The sequence below is a fragment of the Watersipora subatra genome, chromosome 2 (assembly GCF_963576615.1).
Source record: "Watersipora subatra chromosome 2, tzWatSuba1.1, whole genome shotgun sequence".
NCBI lineage: Eukaryota > Metazoa > Bryozoa > Gymnolaemata > Cheilostomatida > Watersiporidae > Watersipora > Watersipora subatra.
The window spans coordinates 35,708,668-35,734,345 of record NC_088709.1 but is presented as its reverse complement, the minus strand read 5'-3'; the positions used below and the strand labels follow the sequence as shown (position 1 = coordinate 35,734,345).

Sequence of the window (25,678 nt, the reverse complement as noted above, 5' to 3'; positions counted from 1 at the left end):
ATACTTTGTACAAAGTGCAAAATCGCAAAGCAATACTTTCCTAATACTTAGAGCAAAAAGTATTTAACTTTGCATTATAAATTATAGAAACTTGTTGAAGTCCAATGAACACTATGAACTGTTGTAACAGTTCATACGTGCTTTTTGAGATTGTCGCAACTTGTAATTATAAAAAAGGACAACTCTTAATACACTACAGAAATAATATGACTGCCATAGTCTTCCAATGTTTCGAAATAAATTTCATGTTTCAGTAAAAGGAAAGCTATGTTAAAAATATCAGTGATGTCTTTGAAAAACTGCCATTTGTAGTAAATAAGATGGCACAAAAACTATAAAGACAGCACAAAACAAATATAATAAGGTAGGATATAAATTGAATTTAGAGCATTGTGGAAGCGGAAGGGACAATTAAATATTCTGAATTCGTACATTATTTCACTCACAATAAACTTGATTTACAAAAGCAAATATCATTCATCTACTGTAAGTAGAACGCTTCAAATGAGGTTTCAGATGAAGCCATAAATTCAATGCATAAATAAGTCTACCTTTTCTTGGGCGTAACTTGCACATCTACTCTCATTATAGGTTTGGAAAGTTTTTTGCTGTTCAAGGATTTCTTTGAGGTAGCAACATTAGCTTTATATATTTTTAGAACCATTAAATATTTTGGAGCATTATGTGACTTGACTTGTGCCAGCCAAAAATAAAATTAGCGCTGAGCTATGTACAAAAGTGATAGGGAAAGCTATTTCCATTATGTCATAGATATAGCATTATCTGATGCTACTAAGTTCTTGTTCACCAGTGTCTGTATGCGCTGTCTGTATACACTGTCGGTATGGAGTGGTAGTGGTTACGCTGCACGTGGAAACATGGTAGCAAGAGAAACAATTATAGATAAAACATACAAAAAGAAAAACATTCTGTCAAGTACAAGTGCAACAGCACGCCACTCAGCTCGTATCTTATCTGATGTTTCCTTCTGTTTTTGTCTATAGATAATTGTTTTGATATACCTCTTTATCTCCCTCACATCACCCTCTAAAGACTGGTGTAAATGCAGTGGTGACATATCCGGCGAGAGATCATTGGGTGCGGATCCAATGTTATTCTTACTATAGGCACCTTTCACGGGAACGTTGCCATTAGAATTACAACTACAAGCGTTGATATTTGCACTGTTCACTTCCTTTATCTGATATTTGTTGTATTTTAGCTCTTTGATTCTCATTCGCTTGAACTCCTTTTTCAGCCTTGGGTCTTCTGACTTTAGCCCTTCGTAGACACACGATTTTTCCTTTGGTACGTAGTTTGACATGCATAGGAGTCTTGCCAGACTCACCAAAACGGTCTGAAGATAAAAATAGGATTTACGCTGTAATTGTATATAACGCTACTAATATTTTAGTCTAGAAAAAACTCTACATTGCTAGTTTTAAAAGAAAAATCTTTGAATAATTCCTGCAACTGTTTGGTAACCATTGACTAGCGCTCTGGTCATTTCACGAACGATCAGGAAAAAAGTCTTGACAATCTCGTAAAACTTTTTGCCTCGCATTTAACTAAAGGAACCGCCTTTGGATAAACCAATAAATAAAGGAGGCATACAAACTGAATGAAAATGATGTAAAACTTCAAAAATTGAAATTATTGCTTAGCCCCCAAAATTGGTCATTAGTTTGATGAATACAGTGAATAGCATGTGCTTACCTTTCTCAGCCATGTTGGAACACGGTTAGTTCTGTCTCCACGGAAGTAAAGATGGATGACAATAACAGCAAGAAAGGTTGACAGCGTAATCATAATCATATTCAAGCAGTAATATGCACCTGAAATATGGCATTTTCATACCAATTAATATCATTTTGTATTAAATAAAGAGTGTATTCATACTAAATATTTATTGTTTTCATACATATAAAAATATATTTTTAGAAAAATTCAAATACATATCGTGCTCCTACTAATATATAAAATGTTTATACTAAATATATACAGTGATCTTACTAAATATATACAGTGTTCATACTGAATATATATAGTGTTCATACTAAATATATATCGTGTTCATACTAAATACATATCGTGTTCATACTAAATATATATAGTGTTTATACTAAATATATATCATGTTCATACTACATATACATTGTATTCGTGCTAAATATTGTGATGAATGCCAGCCAGCCCCATGTCTGAGTCAGAAAGGATGTAAGACACTAAGGAAAAAGAGCTCAAAGCCAATTTGCACCTGCTTATGAATTATTGTGATTTCTGCAATATAAGATTAAGCTAAGCACATATATGTTCTGACACTCAGAGACCTGGAGTTCTTATCTAGAGTTAGGATGTGGTGTTAGTAAAGAAGCCCTGCAGGCTTCCTTGACAATATACATTGTATTCATACTAAATATTTATCATCTCGTGTCTCACTCCATGTCTCTAACCCTTTGTCTCTACTTCATGTCTCTACCCCTTGTCTCACTGTGTGTCTCTACTTCATGTCTCTACCCCCTGTCGCTACCCCCTGTCTCACTCCATGTCTCTACACCGTGTCTCTAACTCATGTCTCTACCCCCTGTCTCCAATCCATGTCTTTACTCCCTGTCTCTACTCCGTGTCTCTACCCCCTGTCTCACTCCATGTCTCTACACCGTGTCTTTACCCCGTGTCTCACTCCGCATCTCTACTCCGTGTTTTTACATAAGGAAAACCAATAAAGAATGTACCATCAACTTTTGAACCGTCCCCAGAAATTCTTTAATCAAGTCCAAAGGTATTTCCAGAAGATACTCTTTGATCATAACTGTACACAAGATTTAGCTAACATATTTGAACTAAACCACGAAGGAATTATACCAATCGCAGTAAGTAACGTGGACACAAACTTATCTTTTGTATGTACACTAGCTAGCTAGTTACTATCTTCAATGATAACTGGTTCAAGTTTTTGCATTTTTACTCTTACAAACCATGTGTAGCATGCATTTCATAAGTCGATTAAAGGTATTGCAAGCTTTGAACATCATACCTATCAGTGGTATATTCAGGTGACCAACCGCTTGGGGAGTAATTTCAGCAAGACACAGAACAAGGATAAAGTATGCTGTAAATATGTTAATGCCTGCAACGGGAAGAGAGACAATCCACAAGCACTGAAATGATAACAAAGCACAAGTTCTTCTACACACAAACTAAAGAAACAAAAAAGAATGTTTTTAGAGCAAACAAATATGTTTAATCAAAGTAAGCTTATGCTAATACTGGCAGCAAATAGGCGATGAGCTATAGGCAGACTATAATTGATATGCTGACTAATAAATGGCAGCGTTATATATGCGTTATGGTATGCTTAGCGGTGGTATCTCACGTATCCCCGCAAGCATATTATGGATCAAATACAATAAATTTGGGTACTGGCTGGCAAAAACAGTGGCTGCTAGAATTTGGAAAAACTTTTTATTCACCTAAAACTGTTACTTCTATCTTCTATCTATACTTATATTTCTCAAAGTTGGTCGGTTTTTTCGTTCTTTTGATTGTCCAGCTATAGCTATTATTAGAATAGCTATAGCTGGACAACAATGCTGACGCAATGTCATGTGCCTACCGGCATTAGAAGCTTACCGTATTAACTAGCTTTGTAGAATTTTCCATTGGCAATGTGCCAGGCCACTTGGCAATAGCCTGCCACTTGCTGGAAAGTTGCCTGTCAGAAAATGGCAGACAACTTTCATTACTTTTCATTGTTTATAAGTTGATTCTTAATACCAATTTCCATTGGCGATGTGCCAGGCTAATAGCAAGAGGTGGCAACTCCCATCATTTCTCATTGTTTGTAAGTTGATTGTTAATACCCGGGCAACGCCAGGAAGCACAGGTAGTATATATATATATTTCTCAAAGTATGTGTGTATGTGTGTCCCTCCAGTTATAGCTATTAAAATCTTGGAATAAAAATCTGTACTGAAGAAGATTTGAACTCAGACCCTACCATTGACCAGCCTGATGCCCTACCCAATAGGCCATAGAGAATCAGTTGTTAGCATGCTGATATATGCCGCTATTTTAGAGCACATACACATCAGTATGTTGGGTGTGCATACCTTTGCATACCACTCAGGGTGATAGCTAAGTGATTGTCATTAGTTAGCTTACTAAAATTTTCCATTGGCAATGTGCCACGCTAATAGCAAGTTATTTATATTAAAAGCTAATAATTCTCATTACTTCTCATTGTTTATAAGCTGATTGTTAATACTTAGGCAACACCGGGTAGCATAGCTAGTTTAGAGATAAAGTGAAGTTGTGATTCTTGTGATCCCTATTAATCCTGTTAGTTACAAAAATAAACTAATCACCTTTTAAGTGAAGAATTCAGTTCAGCAAATAGGTCAGTCATAAATAGGTCAGTCATAAATAAGTCTGTCATAAAGCAACTTCAACTGCTATGCTTTTAGCTGGGTTTACACCATAACAGGTTTTTGATTAGTGGCATAAATTCAGAAAGGAAGAAATAATAGTAGTAGAAACACTGCTAACTACGGGAACAAAGACTAGGGATTCACACTGCAAACCATAAAGACAAGAGCGACAGAGTACTTTTCACAGCCTGTGTTACCTATAAGTGGTATGGAAGAAGCTGCGGGCGGTGTGTTTTCGGTTAAGAGTAATAGCAGTAAGAAAAATGCCACAAATATGTTCATTCCTACAAAAAAAGTCAAAAACACAACATTTAAATATCCGGACTTGCTAAATTAGCTCCACTGATGGTCACATCCTTATTTACAAAATAACAACAACTGCAATGTGACACATGTCAACAACGACATTAACCTCAACGCCTACAAATGTGCTTGAGGTTTTTTTCAGAATAAAGCTTTCTATTCTGTTTCACAGTACAATATATGTTCATAGAATAATTTAATAAAACAAATACGGTAGTTACAAACTTACAAATAACTAGAAAACTATTTCTAAAGTTAGATTCATAGTTAATGTCGAGAATAGGCTCAAAGGTCCCAAAAGCAGCTGCCTAATTCTCAGTGCAAGCCCCTTTACACCTGTCATAAACTGTCATTCTTAAATGACAGTTTCTTAGAAGCAGTCAACTGTTGAAGCATGACACACGCAGTTACCTGGTAACTGTATGAAATAAAACTACCTACCTAACTGCATTTTTGCTGGAGACTCTGGTGGGAGCCAGAAAAGCACCATGGTAAGTAGAGACAGCAGAACACAGGGTAGTATTAAAATATAGCTGTAGAACGCCACCTACAGAACACAGAGTGGTATTAAAATATACCTGAAGAACGCCACCTGCGGAACATAAAAACTCGGGCAATGTACACAGGTTAAACATCGGATCCTGTCTTATTAACTTTTAGCAAACCAAATTAAAGAACTTTAAGTTACCAAAGTATTTTTGCCTTACATCTGTTCCAAACAACTAAAGCTTCAATGAACCGTGCAATGATGGAGTTGAGTATAGGTGTATTAACTAGTAAATTATTGATGATCACAGTAAGGAAAATATTTCAGCATCTGCATTCTGGTGCGTATCAGCTGACTTGCAAGGAAAAATATAGCTTAAATCCTTATCCTTATCATGACACCTTTTCATACACTAGTTTGACTCTCAATAATTCAACAGACTTCCGGTAAGCATACAAGCATATCAAATATAATTTGGGAGTTGTCAATTCTTGAGAACAATTAAGATTTTGGAGTTGTCAAACCTCAAAATCCCAGTAAAAGTCCTGGCACTTTGGTACTTTTTGTTCTATTTTTTTAACAATGTTTTGTGTTCTTTACCCCCTCTGCTAAAAATTAAACGGTTACTGTTTAAAAATCTTTAAGGCCTTCCACCGACCGCAAAGCTTCAGATTAAAACAAATTCAAAGTTCAATAGCGCTTATAATATAATCAATGTTGTGTTATTATATTTTTAAAATTTGATATATGGTTGCTAACGATTGCTCTTGCTAGTTACTTAGTGTCCAATTTAAATAACAGGGTTTGGTTTATGCCTAGTTTTAATGAGGGGAAGCTAAAAGGAGTCACCTGTCGTCTCACGATCAGTGTAAATGTGAGGTCAGGATATGGAGCAGCACAACATGGATATCGTATAATGTTTTTCCTGGCCGGATGACCAATAACATCCCATTCATTGCTAGCCACGTAGTTTGTTAAATCTATAGCTGGAAGATCCTGCATAAAGACACAACTGAGATACCAAACAATTGCATAAAAGAGCCGACCTTTTTAAGAAGTGTTTGCAGTCTTGGAAAATATCAGCGTAAGAAAACTCAAGACATTCTTTGTTGTTGAAGCATTTATAATGCTAAACAAACTTGCATTAACACAACAGCTAATTTCACATGCACTATTTTACAATAATCAAACAAGTTTGCGATAATGAGTGATAGACATGGCTTCTTTAGAATATAGCATAGCATTAGATCTATAACAGTGGTCTTAGAATGATAGAAGTGGCACGTAAACAACTAGACTTCCTTAGCAACGTGTGAATGTGCGCTTGAAGCACCAAAGTCGATAATGAGGGCCTTCAGTAACCTTTCACTAACCTCTTACTTCCTCTGGTAAGAAAATGCTTTCAAGTTGGAGTTTCGAAACTTGTCAAACATGCCTATCACAAAACTTGCCTATCACAAAACTTTGCATCAAAATGATAGTTAGCTTACCACAAAAATACTTGACCCATATATATTTAAATCTCAATGTTTCTCTGTCTGTCTGTCGGCCGTTTGTCTGTCCAGTTATAGTGATAAAGGTTTAGGAGCAAGAAATCACCTTCGTGCTGAAGTTGCGAAATTCAAATTGCTAGTTTACTAACAAGTTCGCCTAATCACAAGGCTAAGCTGTTTTCATCATTCCTATTGCTCTTACTATACACTCTACATCCTTTTTTCAAATTCACACACTAAATGTGCACTTTTTATTGTTAATTCATATTACCTTTTGTGTTTGATGTTTTTTATTGTTAATTCTATATGTATTATGTATATTGTATTCTATATGCATTATGTATATTGTATTCTATATGTATTATGTATATTGTATTCTATATGTATTATGTATATTGTATTCTATATGTATTATGTATATTGTATTCTATATGTATTATGTATATTGTATTCTATATGTATTATGTATATTGTATTCTATATGTGTTATGTATATTGTATTATATATGTATTATGTATATTGTATTCTATATGCATTATGTATATTGTATTCTATATGTATTATGTATATTGTATTCTATATGTATTATGTATATTGTATTATGTATGTATTATGTATATTGTATTCTATATGTATTATGTATATTGTATTCTATATGTATTATGTATATTGTATTCTATATGTATTATGTATATTGTATTCTATATGTATTATGTATATTGTATTCTATATGTATTATGTATATTGTATTTTATATGTATTATGCATATTGTATTCTATATGTATTATGTATATTGTATTCTATATGTATTATGTATATTGTATTCTATATGTATTATGTATATTGTATTCTATATGTATTATGCATATTGTATTATTTGTTTTATTATTTGGAGTAAGAGTTGCTTCTGCATCTTTTCTCCATTCAATCAGACAAAGTATCAGACAAAGAAAGTTCGATATCTCATTTTTATGTATGTTCCAGTATCGAGAGGTACCAGTATCGTCCATTAAAACTTTGAATACAAGCTTCTGCTGCAACAGCAAGCTATTTTATACATACAATTCTATGTACTCATTGTTTGCTTTTTCTCTTAATTTATTTGAACTCCACAAAAACACTTTTCTCATGTTATGGAGTTTAAAAGTTGGAACAGTAAATGTAGATGTTAAATAAAAATACGTTTTCTGCGCAACGACTTTTTATTACTCGGGCAATGTCGTGGCATTAATCTAGTTACGGAAAAAATACAAAACTATGTTTTGCAAGGCTCAATACAATTTATCTGGGCTAATGTTTTAGATTATTCATACGATATTGCCACTTACATACAAGTTAAAAATCATGGAGCGTTGTATATCCTAAATACATTGAAAGTAATGACCTGTCAATTTTATCATAATTATTTTGCCCAAATTCTTATAGCATGAAGAGTATCGCCTCTTCGTCTGACCAATAATACATCAGTACACTAGATAATAAGCAGTACAACAAACCAATAATGCTGACTTTAGTGTTATACTTTGTCGAATACTGCGCTAATCTGGTTACATTTTATCAATCTGCTAAACTAACTCTCATATGACATCGTCTACTTACCTGATAGAATGCTAAGTCAATCTTAAAACCATCTGAAGTCCAGACTCCAAACTTGAGGTTACAGACTTGAGAGTCGAAAGGGAAGTTTGTAATATCAATAGAGCAAGAGCTCTTAAATATGGCTGGAGGAATCCAGAGTACGTATCCATCACTCTGTATTACAGCCATCGCCTCTCTCTTTTCGTCTAGTCTATCATCCGCGCTAAAACCATTTGTCATTATTTAAGTTTACAGAGTTGTTTTCCTATGCCCTATAACTTGACACAGAACATTCTTATGCTACATACTCATTCATAGTTAAAACAGCTTATAAACAGTGGCAGGTAATGTAGTTGCTATTGTTTAAGTTTCTTTACCCAATGAACTTGAGTAACTTGAGCTAGTTTAAATATATATAATAATTTTAATGTTTTTCATTCATGTATTTGATTTTTATACTTGGCCAGCATGTTGGAGCTGACTGACACCTACATGTAGGAGGTAGACATGTTGGAGCTGACTGACACCTACATGTAGGAGGTAGGCATGTTGGAGCTGACTGACACCTACATGTAGGAGGTAGACATGTTGGAGCTGACTGACACCTACATGTAGGAGGTAGACATGTTGGAGCTGACTGACACCTACATGTAGGAGGTAGGCATGTTGGAGCTGACTGACACCTACATGTAGGAGGTAGACATGTTGGAGCTGACTGACACCTACATGTAGGAGGTAGACATGTTGGAGCTGACTGACACCTACATGTAGGAGGTAGACACGTAGGAGGTAGACACGTAGGAGGTAGACACGTAGGAGGTAGACACGTAGGAGGTAGACACGTAGGAGGTAGACACGTAGGAGGTAGACACGTAGGAGGTAGACACGTAGGAGGTAGACACGTAGGAGGTAGACACGTAGGAGGTAGACACGTAGGAGGTAGACACGTAGGAGGTAGACACGTAGGAGGTAGACACGTAGGAGGTAGACACGTAGGGGGTAGACACGTAGGAGGTAGACATGTAATACAGTGTGTAATATCTAAAGAATTTGATTGTTTCCCACGATGTTCAATATTTGAAAATACAAATGCTTGAAAACTTCCTTTCTTAAGAAAAGTGTTTTGTGCAGTTCAAATAACTTAAAACAAAATAAAACAACAGTAAAGATACCTAAATGTAAAATAATTTGCAAATAATGGCAATAAAGTCTGTTCTACAACAATGATTACAATGAAGTAATTTTATAATGATATAATTAATACAAACTGAGAAAACAAAAAAAAATCACGAATATGCTGAACTAATAATAACAATTTGTGCATAGAAGTTTATGTATAAAAAAGATTACTGTTGCTATCCATCAAAATTTTTAACACAGTGATATTGGTAGAAACGTAAAAATTAGATATTGGAATGAAATTCATCGCTGAAGCTCATGAAAGTAAACAATGTTCTTTGTCTAATTGAGCAGAAGGAGGACGTATAGGCCATTTTGACTGCTTACTCAAGATATCACAACGTACATATAACTGTCCATGTGAAAAGCAAGGTGTTAGGACAGAAGTGGGCAAACTACAGCTCGCGGGCCAGATCAGCCTCGTTCTTCTTTTTAATTCGGCTCATAAAAGATTGGTACTGGAGTTCAGGTTTGATGTGAATAATTGCCCGTCAGAACTCACAAGTCAATAGACCTTAAAATTGTTTAGTTTATATATAAATTTGTGTTATAGCAACTAACTATTGGTTTTAGCAATTATGACACATACACTACTAATGTACAACTATATTATTTTTGTTTTTTATATTATTATTTTGCACGCTTGTGAAAAACTCTGCAGGTTAATAAAGTTTCTTTTCCATTTTGTGGAAAGTATTTATAAAAGCTGAGCAAAAAATTTCCAGCTTTCCTAAAAACCTTTTTGGATATTTGGATTTTGGATTTTTTTGGTATTGGCTTAAATAGCAGTGAAAAATAGTACTTTAGGACAGAAGACTTTGAAGAATTTGATAAATGAAATGAAGCTGAAGTGCTAAGCTGCAGCTAGAATGCAGTTGCAGCTAAACTGCAACTGGAATCAGCAGCTAGATCAGGAGATCGCAACTACTAGTTTGAGCCAAAAAGCTAACAGTTGTAAATAAATTTTTTATAAATTTATTTACAAAAAAATTTGTATTTGAATTTTTTTATTTCTGTTTTTGCAAGTTTTATAAACATTTTTGTCTGCGTCACTAGTTTTTGATTATATCATTGTAACATTTGATGACTAATTATTATTATTGTATAACTTACTAATTGGCAGATTTATGGCATATCGTTAAATAACCCAACTGCCGTTACCTAAAATGGGCTTGCGGTGGATCGAGGCTCATAACTTGTTTTATATTGTTATAAAATTCTAGTTTTTGCCACAAATTGTAGCAAACATATGAATTACTGAAATGATCTTATATACAATTTAGTTAAATATATTTTCTGAGTGCAAAAATGCGTTATAATGTAAAATAAAAAAATACATGCATGTATTTCCAAAAATAACTGACAACTCACGTTGTCAGTGAACTGCTTGTAAAAAAATTTTTCCTGTTTGTAATGCATATTTATTTCAGACTAGCACTTGAAGTAAATTATGGAGGCTTTCTTATACCGTTTGACAACAAGGAAGCCGTAATCTAAATTGAGCTCGCAATAGATCAATAGATTTTTATGTAACATGGTTGAATATATTTACAAAGCCCAAAAATGCATTTGAATGTTTATTAAAATAAACAAAAACTATTTTTAACAAATGTTGTTGTAAAGTATTTGTATGTTAACTGCAAGCACTGGCTTGTAGACAGTTTTCTCAGTCTTCCTGTGCATATTTATTTAGGAGCTCTACAACAAATTTGAGGCAAGTTGACCAGCTTTTTCCAAAGACAGCTTTTTTACCAGACAAATTTTACAACAAAATAGAAATTCCCCTGTCATACAGCCCACGACCAAAGTGATAATGGAAAAACAAGAAGTACTGCCGGTTGAGAAATGCAATATTTGCAGTCAAATGGCACTGCAGTGCAATAGGAGAACTGCAATGGTAGCTGCAATGGTAGCTGTAATGTACTGGGTGTTATTATGTACAACAAACAGCAATAATGAAAGGAAAAGATTATATGTTTATATCTCTTCCCTGCAATAGGAGAAATGCAATATTAGAAGTAAAATGGCAAGCTGCTGTGTAATATACACAGGCTGGGGGGGCTGTATATCATTGGTCATAGCAACCAGTATCAAGAAGTTGTGATATTTATCTAGATTTCTGTATTTATATCTAAAATATTATGCTGAATTTAAAAATCTAAACAGATTTTAGCTGGTTGTCATAAAAATAGATATATATCTATAAGAAAATGTAGGCCTATTACTTAATTTTGCAGATATTAAAAACGGCTTGGCAGTACCGCGATATGGGGCACAGTCGCAGTATCATCAACAAAATCTTCAGAAAAATAATAACAGTAACATATTGCACACCATCGGTCACTATATATTTTGATCTTGTAAATTCGAATGATTATTCTTATAACTAAATCTTATAATAATCATATAAAATCGAATAATTATTTTTACAATTAAATATTGTAATAATCTTATAAGAATTTCATTTCCTTTACTTTCACCGCTTTGGACATCAGTTGGAATACCAAAGTACTCATTATAAGTGTCCAAAATGTCAGAGTCCGTTAGAATCGGCAAAAAGAAACGACTACTTTTCAGTACTTCTACATTAATTACAGAAACGTTTGGCAATTGGACAATGCCACAGACTGGTGAAATGTGCACGTTTTTCTCGTAAGATGCGCACGACTTAATTATTCTACTCTCTGTCGCACGGCCTTATTGGCGTTTCGTTGGCCAGTCTTTATTTTGATTAAAAAGGCTTGTCAAGTTTTTATGGCAATTTTAGGCCAAATTAATCTGTCTATTTATGGATAATCCGATCAGATGGGTTAGTTTTAGGATATTGCGTCAACCTTTCAAAGACTTGGTAACATATTTAAATATAATTAAATGTGTTTTGTATCATTATTATACTTAAACGACTCTACACAAAAATGGTTAAACTTTTGGATGGAAGTTCGGTACAAGGGTTTGGTAACAGCCGTTGATGGATAATTTTCAGGAGTTGTGTGCGCATATGCATTTAGCATGAAGCTCCCAAACAATCGCTTCATTCGTGTTTGGTTGTGGGATTATCTTGGTGTATGACCCAAGCTGAGTTGTCTGTCAAATTTTAAAAGTCAAGATGTCCGCCGGGTTGAAAAAGTCTGCCCACCCCTGTGTTAGGAGGTGAATGTTGACAGTTCAGTAATTGACCTTGAAATAAGTTGATAGTCAACGCAAAAGAAAAGTCGAACAGTAAATTGAAGGCGTTTAAATTGAAATGAAACATTTGAAACTGACCATTAAAAACAGGTTATGAATATATGAATATTAAAAAAATAATATAATATAATATTATATAATAATATTATATATTTTTAAAGCCATATAATATTAAAATATTATATGGCTTTTAAAAAACTTTCCAAAAAAACACAAACAAAAGCAAAAGGCAAAACAAAATAATAATAAAAAGAACATACTTAGCGTGTAACCTGCAATCGCAGGTTACACGCTAAGTATGTTACATACTGCAGGTTTCACTTGTATACCTGCACCTGCAACATACTTACCTGCAATCGCAGCTAGAATAAATTTTTAAAAAGGAAACAAATTTTGCCTTACAAAAAGTGGTAATACAATATACTAAACTAATGAAATAAAGAAAACAATGCCAGACCAATATTTTAATAATCAAAAGTTTTGTTGCAGTTGAAATATTTGAAGCTATCGCGATTCACTGGACATATACACATACGCACAACAAAATACAAACAATTCATGTTGTATATATAAATTATTGATGATTGTTTGTCATATTTAAAGCTTTTGACCTGCATAAATTTTTTAAAAGCAGTCAATAAAATAAATTTTGTGTGTGTTTTATTATCTATTTATTATTGATTTAATTTTAATGGGTTACTTATGCTCTCTATGTCACAAAGTGTCTTGTATAGATATAACTTCATATATTACTCTCTACAACTTTGTGGAATATATCACAAAAGGGACTGTAACAATATAAACTGTATAATATAATAACATGTGTAATATATACTGTAAAAGTATAGACTTGTGTACAAGTAGGTAGGTAGGTAAATATTTGAGTCCAAACTGCCTACAGTTTCATACAAAATTAATAATAAAATTTATATCAACTACATTGAGCTGGACAGTGTGGTGCCAGACACAGTTAACCAATCAAGCAGTTCTCAGTTAATATTTGATATTATCAAACAATCGCTTCACTGATAAGGAGTTCAGATCATTTATACATTGTTTTCAACATGAAAAGAATATTCCAAGAGTTATAATCAGCTAGCAAACATTATCTATACCATAGTAAATATTATTCGTCAATAACAAAACATGAGCTCAAACTGTTTACACAAACTGTTTACACAAACTGTTCACACAGATTGTTCACACAGACTGTTCACACAAACTGTTCACACAAACTGTTCACACAGACTATTCACACAAACTGTTCACACAGACTGTTCACACAAACTGTTCACACAGACTGTTCACACAGACTGTTCACACAAACTGTTCACACAGACTGTTCACACAGACTGTTCACACAGACTGTTCACACAGGCTGTTCACACAGGCTATTCACACTAACTGTTCACACAGACTGTTCACACAGACTGTTCACACAGACTGTTCACAAAGGCTGTTCACACAGACTGTTCACACAGACTGTTCACACAGGCTGTTCACACAGGCTATTCACACAAACTGTTCACACAGACTGTTCACACAGACTGTTCACACAGACTGTTCACACAGGCTGTTTACACAGACTGTTCACACAGACTGTTCACACAAACTGTTCACACAAACTGTTCACACAGACTATTCACACAAACCGTTCACACAGACTGTTCACACAAACTGTTCACACAGACTGTTCACACAGACTGTTCACACAAACTGTTCACACAAACTGTTCACACAGACTGTTCACACAGACTGTTCACACAGACTGTTCACACAGACTGTTCACACAGACTGTTCACACAGGCTGTTCACACAGGCTATTCACACACACACTGTTCACACAGACTGTTCACACAGACTGTTCACACAAACTGTTCACACAGACTGTTCACACAGACTGTTCACACAGACTGTTCACACAGACTGTTCACACAGACTGTTCACACAGGCTGTTCACACAGGCTAATCACACAAACTGTTCACACAGACTGTTCACACAGACTGTTCACACAAACTGTTCACACAGGCTGTTCACACAGGCTATTCACACAAACTGTTCACACAGACTGTTTACACAGACTGATCACACAGACTGTTCACACAGACTGTTCACACAGACTGTGCACACAAACTGTTCACACAGACTGTTCACACAGACTGTTCACACAGACTGTTCACACAGACTGTTCACACAGACTGTTCACACAGGCTGTTCACACAGGCTATTCACACAAACTGTTCACACAGACTGTTCACACAGACTGTTCACACAGACGGTTCACACAAACTGTTCACACAGACTGTACACACAGGCTATTCACACAAATTGTTCACACAGACTGTTCACACAGACTGTTCACACAAACTGTTCACACAAACTGTTCACACAGACTGTTCACACAAACTATTCACACAAACTGTTCACACAAACTGTTCACACAGGCTATTCACACAAACTGTTCACACAGACTGTTCACACAGACTGTTCACACAGGCTATTCACACAAACTGTTCACACAGACTGTTCACACAGACTGTTCACACAAACTGTTCCCACAGACTGTTCACACAGACTGTTCACACAAACTGTTCACACAAACTGTTCGCACAGACTGTTCGCACAGACTGTTCGCACAGACTGTTCGCACAGACTGTTCGCACAGACTGTTCGCACAGACTGTTCGCACAGACTGTTCGCACAGACTGTTCACACAGACTGTTCACACAGACTGTTCACACAAACTGTTCACAAAAACTGTTCACACAGACTGTTCACACAGGCTATTCACACAAACTGTTCACACAGACTGTTCACACAGGCTATTCACACAAACTGTTCACACAAACTGTTCACACAGACTGTTCACACAGACAGTTCACACAAACTGTTCACACAAATTATTCACACAAACTGTTCACACAAACTGTTCACACAGGCTATTCACACAAACTGTTCACACAGACTGTTCACACAGACTGTTCACACAGGCTATTCACACAAACTGTTCACACAGACTGTTCACACAGACTGTTCACACAGACTGTTCACACAAACTGTTCCCACAGACTGTTCACACAAACTGTTCACACAGACTGTTCACACAGACGGTTCACACAAACTGTTCACACAGACTGTACACACAGGCTATTCACACAAACTGTTCACACAGACTGTTCACACAGACTGTTCACACAGACTGTTCACACAAACTGTTCACACAGACTGTTCACACAGACTGTTCACACAAACTGTTCACACAAACTGTTCACACAAACTGTTCACACAGACTGTTTACACAAACTGTTCACACAGACTGTTCACACAAACTGTTCACACAAACTATTCACACAAACTGTTCACACAAACTGTTCACACAGGCTATTCACACAAACTGTTCACACAGACTGTTCACACAGACTGTTCACACAGGCTATTCACACAAACTGTTCACACAGACTGTTCACACAGACTGTTCACACAGACTGTTCACACAAACTGTTCCCACAGACTGTTCACACAGACTGTTCACACAAACTGTTCACACAAACTGTTCACGCAGACTGTTCGCACAGACTGTTCGCACAGACTGTTCGCACAGACTGTTCGCACAGACTGTTCACACAGACTGTTCACACAGACTGTTCACACAGACTGTTCACACAGACTGTTCACACAGACTGTTCACACAGACTGTTCACACAAACTGTTCACAAAAACTGTTCACACAGACTGTTCACACAGGCTATTCACACAAACTGTTCACACAGACTGTTCACACAGGCTATTCACACAAACTGTTCACACGGACTGTTCACACAGACTGTTCACACAGACTGTTCACACAGACTGTTCACACAGACTGTTCACACTGACTGTTCACACAGACTGTTCACACAGACTGTTCACACAGACTGTTCACACAGACTGTTCACACAGACTGTTCACACAGACTGTTCACACTGACTGTTCACACAGACTGTTCACACAGACTGTTCACACAGACTGTTCACACAAACTGTTCACAAAAACTGTTCACACAGACCGTTCACACAGGCTATTCACACAAACTGTTCACACAGACTGTTCACACAGGCTATTCACACAAACTGTTTACACAGACTGTTCACACAGACTGTTCACACAGACTGTTCACACAGACTGTTCACACAAACTGTTCACAAAAACTGTTCACACAGACTGTTAACACAGGCTATTCACACAAACTGTTCACACAGACTGTTCACACAGGCTATTCACACAAACTGTTCACACAGACTGTTCACACAAACTGTTCCCACAGACTGTTCACACAAACTGTTCAAACAGACTGTACACACAAACTGTTCACACAAACTGTTCACACAGGCTATTCACACAAACTGTTCACACAGACTGTTCACACAGAATGTTCACACAGGCTATTCACACAAACTGTTCACACAGACTGTTCACACAGACTGTTCACACAGACTGTTCACACAGACTGTTCACACAGACTGTTCACACAGACTGTTCACACAGACTGTTCACAAAGACTGTTCACACAAACTGTTCACAAAAACTGTTCACACAGACTGTTCACACAGGCTATTCACACAAACTGTTCACACAGACTGTTCACACAGGCTATTCACACAAACTGTTCACACAAACTGTTCACACAGACTGTTCACACAGACGGTTCACACAAACTGTTCACACAAATTATTCACACAAACTGTTCACACAAACTGTTCACACAGGCTATTCACACAAACTGTTCACACAGACTGTTCACACAGACTGTTCACACAAGCTATTCACACAAACTGTTCACACAGACTGTTCACACAGACTGTTCACACAGACTGTTCACACAAACTGTTCCCACAGACTGTTCACACAAACTGTTCAAACAGACTGTACACACAAACTGTTCACACAAACTGTTCACACAGACTGTACACACAGACTGTTCACACAGACTCTTCACACAGACTGTTCACACAAACTGTTCACACAAACTGTTCACACAAACTGTTCACACAGACTGTTCACACAGACTGTTTACACAAACTGTTCACACAGACTGTTCACACAGACTGTTCACACAGACTGTTCACACAGACTGTTCACACAAACTGTTCACACAGACTGTTCACAAAGGCTATTCACACAAACTGTTCACACAGGCTGTTCACACAGACTGTTCACACAGACTGTTCACACAGACTGTTCACACAAACTGTTCACACAAACTGTTCACACAAACTGTTCACACAAACTGTTCACACAAACTGTTCACACAGGCTATTCACACAAACTGTTCACACAGACTGTTCACACACACTGTTCACACAAACTGTTCACACAGACTGTTCACACAGACTGTTCACACAGACTGTTCACACAGACTGTTCACACAGACTGTTCACACAGACTGTTCACACAGACTGTTCACACAGACTGTTCACACAGACTGTTCACACAGACTGTTCACACAGACTGTTCACACAGACTGTTCACACAGACTGTTCACACAGACTGTTCACACAGACTGTTCACACAGACTGTTCACACAAACTGTTCACAAAAACTGTTCACACAGACCGTTCACACAGGCTATTCACACAAACTGTTCACACAAACTGTTCACACAGGCTATTCACACAAACTGTTTACACAGACTGTTCACACAGACTGTTCACACAGACTGTTCACACAGACTGTTCACACAAACTGTTCACAAAAACTGTTCACACAGACTGTTCACACAGGCTATTCACACAAACTGTTCACACAGACTGTTCACACAGGCTATTCACACAAACTGTTCACACAGACTGTTCACACAAACTGTTCCCACAGACTGTTCACACAAACTGTTCAAACAGACTGTACACACAAACTGTTCACACAAACTGTTCACACAGGCTATTCACACAAACTGTTCACACAGACTGTTCACACAGATTGTTCACACAGGCTATTCACACAAACTGTTCACACAGACTGTTCACACAGACTGTTCACACAGACTGTTCACACAGACTGTTCACACAGACTGTTCACACAGACTGTTCACACAGACTGTTCACAAAGACTGTTCACACAAACTGTTCACAAAAACTGTTCACACAGACTGTTCACACAGGCTATTCACACAAACTGTTCACACAGACTGTTCACACAGGCTATTCACACAAACTGTTCACACAAACTGTTCACACAGACTGTTCACACAGACGGTTCACACAAACTGTTCACACAAATTATTCACACAAACTGTTCACACAAACTGTTCACACAGGCTATTCACACAAACTGTTCACACAGACTGTTCACACAGACTGTTCACACAAGCTATTCACACAAACTGTTCACACAGACTGTTCACACAGACTGTTCACACAGACTGTTCACACAAACTGTTCCCACAGACTGTTCACACAAACTGTTCAAACAGACTGTACACACAAACTGTTCACACAAACTGTTCACACAGACTGTACACACAGACTGTTCACACAGACTCTTCGCACAGACTGTTCACACAAACTGTTCACACAAACTGTTCACACAAACTGTTCACACAGACTGTTCACACAGACTGTTTACACAAACTGTTCACACAGACTGTTCACACAGACTGTTCACACAGACTGTTCACACAGACTGTTCACACAAACTGTTCACACAGACTGTTCACAAAGGCTATTCACACAAACTGTTCACACAGGCTGTTCACACAGACTGTTCACACAGACTGTTCACACAGACTGTTCACACAAACTGTTCACACAAACTGTTCACACAAACTGTTCACACAAACTGTTCACACAAACTGTTCACACAGGCTATTCACACAAACTGTTCACACAGACTGTTCACACACACTGTTCACACAGACTGTTCACACAAACTGTTCACACAAACTGTTCACACAGACTGTTCACACAGGCTATTCACACAAACTGTTCACACAGACTGTTCACACAGACTATTCACACAGACTGTTCACACAGACTGTTCACACAAACTGTTCACACAAACTGTTCACACAGACTGTTCACATAGGCTATTCACACAAACTGTTCACACAGACTGTTCACACAGACTGTTCACATAGGTTATTCACACAAACTGTTCACACAGACTGTTCACACAGACTGTTCACACAAACTGTTCACACAAACTGTTCACACAGACTGTTTACACAAAACTGTTCACACAGACTGTTCACACAGACTGTTCACACAAACTGTCCACACAGGCTGTTCACCCAGACTGTTCACACAGACTGTTCACATAAACTGTTCACAAAAACTGTTCACACAGACTGTTCACACAGGTTATTCACACAAACTGTTCACACAGACTGTTCACACAGACTGTTCACACAGATGTTTACACAGACTGTTCACACAGACTGTTCACACAGACTGTTCACTCAGACTGTTCACACAGACTGTTCACACAAACTGTTCACACAAACTGTTCACACAAACTGTTCACACAAACTGTTCACACAGACTGTTCACACAGACTGTTTACACAAACTGTTCACACAGACTGTTCACACAGACTGTTCACACAGACTGTTCACACAGACTGTTCACACAAACTGTTCACACAGACTGTTCACAAAGGCTATTCACACAAACTGTTCACACAGGCTGTTCACACAGACTGTTCACACAGACTGTTCACACAGACTGTTCACACAAACTGTTCACACAAACTGTTCACACAAACTGTTCACACAAACTGTTCACACAAACTGTTCACACAGGCTATTCACACAAACTGTTCACACAGACTGTTCACACACACTGTTCACACAAACTGTTCACACAGACTGTTCACACAGACTGTTCACACAGACTGTTCACACAGACTGTTCACACAGACTGTTCACACAGACTGTTCACACAGACTGTTCACACAGACTGTTCACACAGACTGTTCACACAGACTGTTCACACAGACTGTTCACACAGACTGTTCACACAGACTGTTCACACAGACTGTTCACACAAACTGTTCACACAGACTGTTCACACAAACTGTTCACAAAAACTGTTCACACAGACCGTTCACACAGGCTATTCACACAAACTGTTCACACAGACTGTTCACACAGGCTATTCACACAAACTGTTTACACAGACTGTTCACACAGACTGTTCACACAGACTGTTCACACAGACTGTTCACACAAACTGTTCACAAAAACTGTTCACACAGACTGTTCACACAGGCTATTCACACAAACTGTTCACACAGACTGTTCACACAGGCTATTCACACAAACTGTTCACACAGACTGTTCACACAAACTGTTCCCACAGACTGTTCACACAAACTGTTCAAACAGACTGTACACACAAACTGTTCACACAAACTGTTCACACAGGCTATTCACACAAACTGTTCACACAGACTGTTCACACAGATTGTTCACACAGGCTATTCACACAAACTGTTCACACAGACTGTTCACACAGACTGTTCACACAGACTGTTCACACAGACTGTTCACACAGACTGTTCACACAGACTGTTCACACAGACTGTTCACAAAGACTGTTCACACAAACTGTTCACAAAAACTGTTCACACAGACTGTTCACACAGGCTATTCACACAAACTGTTCACACAGACTGTTCACACAGGCTATTCACACAAACTGTTCACACAAACTGTTCACACAGACTGTTCACACAGACGGTTCACACAAACTGTTCACACAAATTATTCACACAAACTGTTCACACAAACTGTTCACACAGACTGTTCACACAGACTGTTCACACAAGCTATTCACACAAACTGTTCACACAGACTGTTCACACAGACTGTTCACACAGACTGTTCACACAAACTGTTCCCACAGACTGTTCACACAAACTGTTCAAACAGACTGTACACACAAACTGTTCACACAAACTGTTCACACAGACTGTACACACAGACTGTTCACACAGACTCTTCACACAGACTGTTCACACAAACTGTTCACACAAACTGTTCACACAAACTGTTCACACAGACTGTTCACACAGACTGTTTACACAAACTGTTCACACAGACTGTTCACACAGACTGTTCACACAGACTGTTCACACAGACTGTTCACACAAACTGTTCACACAGACTGTTCACAAAGGCTATTCACACAAACTGTTCACACAGGCTGTTCACACAGACTGTTCACACAGACTGTTCACACAGACTGTTCACACAAACTGTTCACACAAACTGTTCACACAAACTGTTCACACAAACTGTTCACACAAACTGTTCACACAGGCTATTCACACAAACTGTTCACACAGACTGTTCACACACACTGTTCACACAGACTGTTCACACAAACTGTTCACACAAACTGTTCACACAGACTGTTCACACAGGCTATTCACACAAACTGTTCACACAGACTGTTCACACAGACTATTCACACAGACTGTTCACACAGACTGTTCACACAAACTGTTCACACAAACTGTTCACACAGACTGTTCACATAGGCTATTCACACAAACTGTTCACACAGACTGTTCACACAGACTGTTCACATAGGTTATTCACACAAACTGTTCACACAGACTGTTCACACAGACTGTTCACACAAACTGTTCACACAAACTGTTCACACAGACTGTTTACACAAAACGGTTCACACAGACTGTTCACACAGACTGTTCACACAAACTGTCCACACAGGCTGTTCACCCAGACTGTTCACACAGACTGTTCACATAAACTGTTCACAAAAACTGTTCACACAGACTGTTCACACAGGCTATTCACACAAACTGTTCACACAGACTGTTCACACAGACTGTTCACACAGATGTTCACACAGACTGTTCACACAGACTGTTCACACAGACTGTTCACTCAGACTGTTCACACAGACTGTTCACACAAACTGTTCACACAAACTGTTCACACAAACTGTTCACACAAACTGTTCACACAGGCTATTCACACAAACTGTTCACACAGACTGTTCACACAGGCTATTCACACAAACTGTTCACACAGACTGTTCACACAGACTGTTCACACAGACTGTTCACACAGACTGTTCACACAAACTCTTCACACAAACTGTTCACACAAACTGTTCACACAGGCTATTCACACAAACTGTTCACACAAACTGTTCACACAGGCTATTCACACAAACTGTTCACACAGACTGTTCACACAGACTGTTCACACAGACTGTTCACACAAACTGTTCACACAGACTGTTCACACAGACTGTTCACACAGGCTATTCACACAAACTGTTCACACAGACTGTTCACACAGACTGTTCACACAAACTGTTCACACAAACTGTTCACACAAACTGTTCACACAAACTGTTCACACAAACTATTCGCACAAACTGTTCACACAAACTGTTCACACAAACTGTTCACACAAACTGTTCACAAAGGCTATTCACACAAACTGTTCACACAGACTGTTTACACAAACTGTTCACACAGACTGTTCACACAAACTGTTCACACAGACTGTACACACAGACTGTTTACACAAACTGTTCACACAAACTGTTCACACAGACTGTACACACAAACTGTTCACACAGACTGTTCACACAGGCTATTCACACAAACTGTTCACACAAACTGTTCACACAGGCTATTCACACAAACTGTTCACACAGACTGTTCACACAGACTGTTCACACAGACTGTTCACACAGACTGTTTACACAGACTGTTCACACAAACTGTTCACACAAACTGTTCACACAAACTGTTCACACAGACTGTTCACACAGACTGTTCACACAGACTGTTCACACAAACTGTTCACACAAACTGTTCACACCAACTATTCACACAAACTGTACACACAGACTGTTTACACAGACTGTTAACACAGACTGTTCACACAAACTGTTCACACAAACTGTTCACACAAACTGTTCACACAGACTGTTCACACAGACTGTTCACACAAACTGTTCACACAGACTGTTCACACAGACTATACACACAAACTGTTTAGGCAGACTTGACAGGCGTAAAATTTACCAATTTTTTTTAAAGATTTAACTGTAAGGATAATATCTCATAATTTAGTAGATTAAATATTATTCAGCAAAGCTAACAAGACTTTTATATAGCGTAAACCCTTTCTACGCTTTTTCTTGTTTTCAATATCAAACTGTGATTGGCAACTTGTGAGTGACTCAAATCCCCAAAGAATACAAGCCTCAGCTACGAGTTCGTTCTCCCATTAGTAATGCAAAAACTAAATCTTTGATGAAATTGTTTTCAGGTTGGCCATCAAGCCAGTTTTTCGCCTGTCTACATCTCTCTTTCATGAAAAAGACAGCTAATGAATAATATAACAATTGGCCTCATGCCAATGGGCTTTACGCTAATGAAATATTTAGCAGCTTTTGACAGTCACTCCCATTCATTTTTATTGTGGTCAAGCAAAAAGGCACCGAAATGTTTAATATTGGATTACTTTCATATTTCTCAAAAAAGCCTTTGCAAGAAGATTGCCTTTAGTTTCCCAATGGGAAGTTTTCCCATTGCGTGTAGCCAGTTAGCCATCCTATTCGACCACAAGGAGGCCATCCACTGCAACTCCAACTGCTTTCATTTTTGCTATTAGCCAATGCTAGCCTGCTACTTATCTACAATATATCTAATACTTTAACGTTAATAGTACTACAGTCAAACCTCTCCTTATGATCACATCAATATATGTACTACTGTTACGTGAATACTACTACAGTCAAACCTCTCCTTATGATCACATCAATATATGTACTACTGTTACGTGAATACTACTACAGTCAAACCTCTCTTTATGATCCCATAAATCTATGTACTACTTTTACGTGTATAGTACTACAGTCAAACCTCTCCTTATGATCACATCAATATATGTGATACTTTTACATTTATTGTACTACAGTCAAACCTCTCCTTATGATCACATCAATATATGTACTACTGTTACGTGAATACTACTACAGTCAAACCTCTCTTTATGATCCCATAAATATATGTACTACTTTTACGTGTATAGTACTACAGTCAAACCTCTCCTTATGATCACATAAATATATGTGATACTTTTACATTTATGGTACTACAGTCAAACCTCTCCTTATGATCACATCAATATATGTGATACTTTTACGTGTATAATACTACAGTCAAACCTCTTTTTATGATCACATCAATATTTGTAATAATTTTACATGTATAGTAGTACTACAGTCAAACTTCTCCTTATGATCAATATTAGAATTTTTTAGCATATATATAATATAATATAATGAGCAATAATATAATATTACATATATGTATATATATAACAATATAACATATGTATATATTATATATATGTATATAATATACATATATAATGAGCAAATACTCGAGTCTTCAAGCAAAAAGATGTCAGTCTATGTTGGAAGTTTTTTAACTTAAAATATTGTAGTTTCTTTAGTAAATGTAAAATCTCTGGTAGAACTTAAAAACCGTGCATTGCGGTACCTACACCGACGAGTCCGTGCATTGCGGTACCTACACCAACGAGTCCGTGCATTGCGGTGGCTACACCGACGAGTCCGTGCATTGCGGTACCTACACCAACGAGTCCGTGAATTGCGGTGGCTACACCAACGAGTCCGCGCATTGCGGTACCTACACCGACGAGTCCGTGCATTGCGGTGGCTACACCGACGAGTCCGTGCATTGCGGTACCTACACCAACGAGTCCGTGCATTGCGGTGGCTACACCAACGAGTCCGTGCATTGCGGTACCTACACCGACGAGTCCGTGCATTGCGGTGGCTACACCGACGAGTCCGTGCATTGCGGTACCTACACCAACGAGTCCGTGCATTGCGGTGGCTACACCGACGAGTCCGTGCATTGCGGTGGCTACACCGACGAGTCCGTGCATTGCGGTGGCTACACCAACGAGTCCGTGCATTGCAGTACCTACACCGATGAGTCCGTGCATTGCGGTGGCTACACCA

General features: G+C 37.7%; 1 protein-coding gene across 3 annotated transcripts in view; it reads right to left on the bottom strand.

Moving 5' to 3' along the window:
* Positions 1-277: 277 nt before the first annotated feature.
* LOC137386733 (neuronal acetylcholine receptor subunit alpha-10-like) overlaps positions 278-25,678 on the bottom strand; it is a 49,376-nt gene continuing 23,975 nt past the window's right edge. For all 3 annotated transcript variants that reach the window (XM_068072855.1, XM_068072854.1, XM_068072856.1), the window contains exons 4-9: positions 8,315-8,516; positions 6,070-6,216; positions 5,175-5,280; positions 4,628-4,714; positions 1,717-1,835; positions 278-1,357 (exon numbers count right to left, since the gene is read on the bottom strand). In XM_068072855.1, coding sequence (XP_067928956.1) covers positions 860-1,357; positions 1,717-1,835; positions 4,628-4,714; positions 5,175-5,280; positions 6,070-6,216; positions 8,315-8,516 — 1,159 coding nt within the window. In that variant the 3' untranslated portion in view covers positions 278-859. The remainder of the gene's footprint in view (positions 1,358-1,716; positions 1,836-4,627; positions 4,715-5,174; positions 5,281-6,069; positions 6,217-8,314; positions 8,517-25,678) is intronic.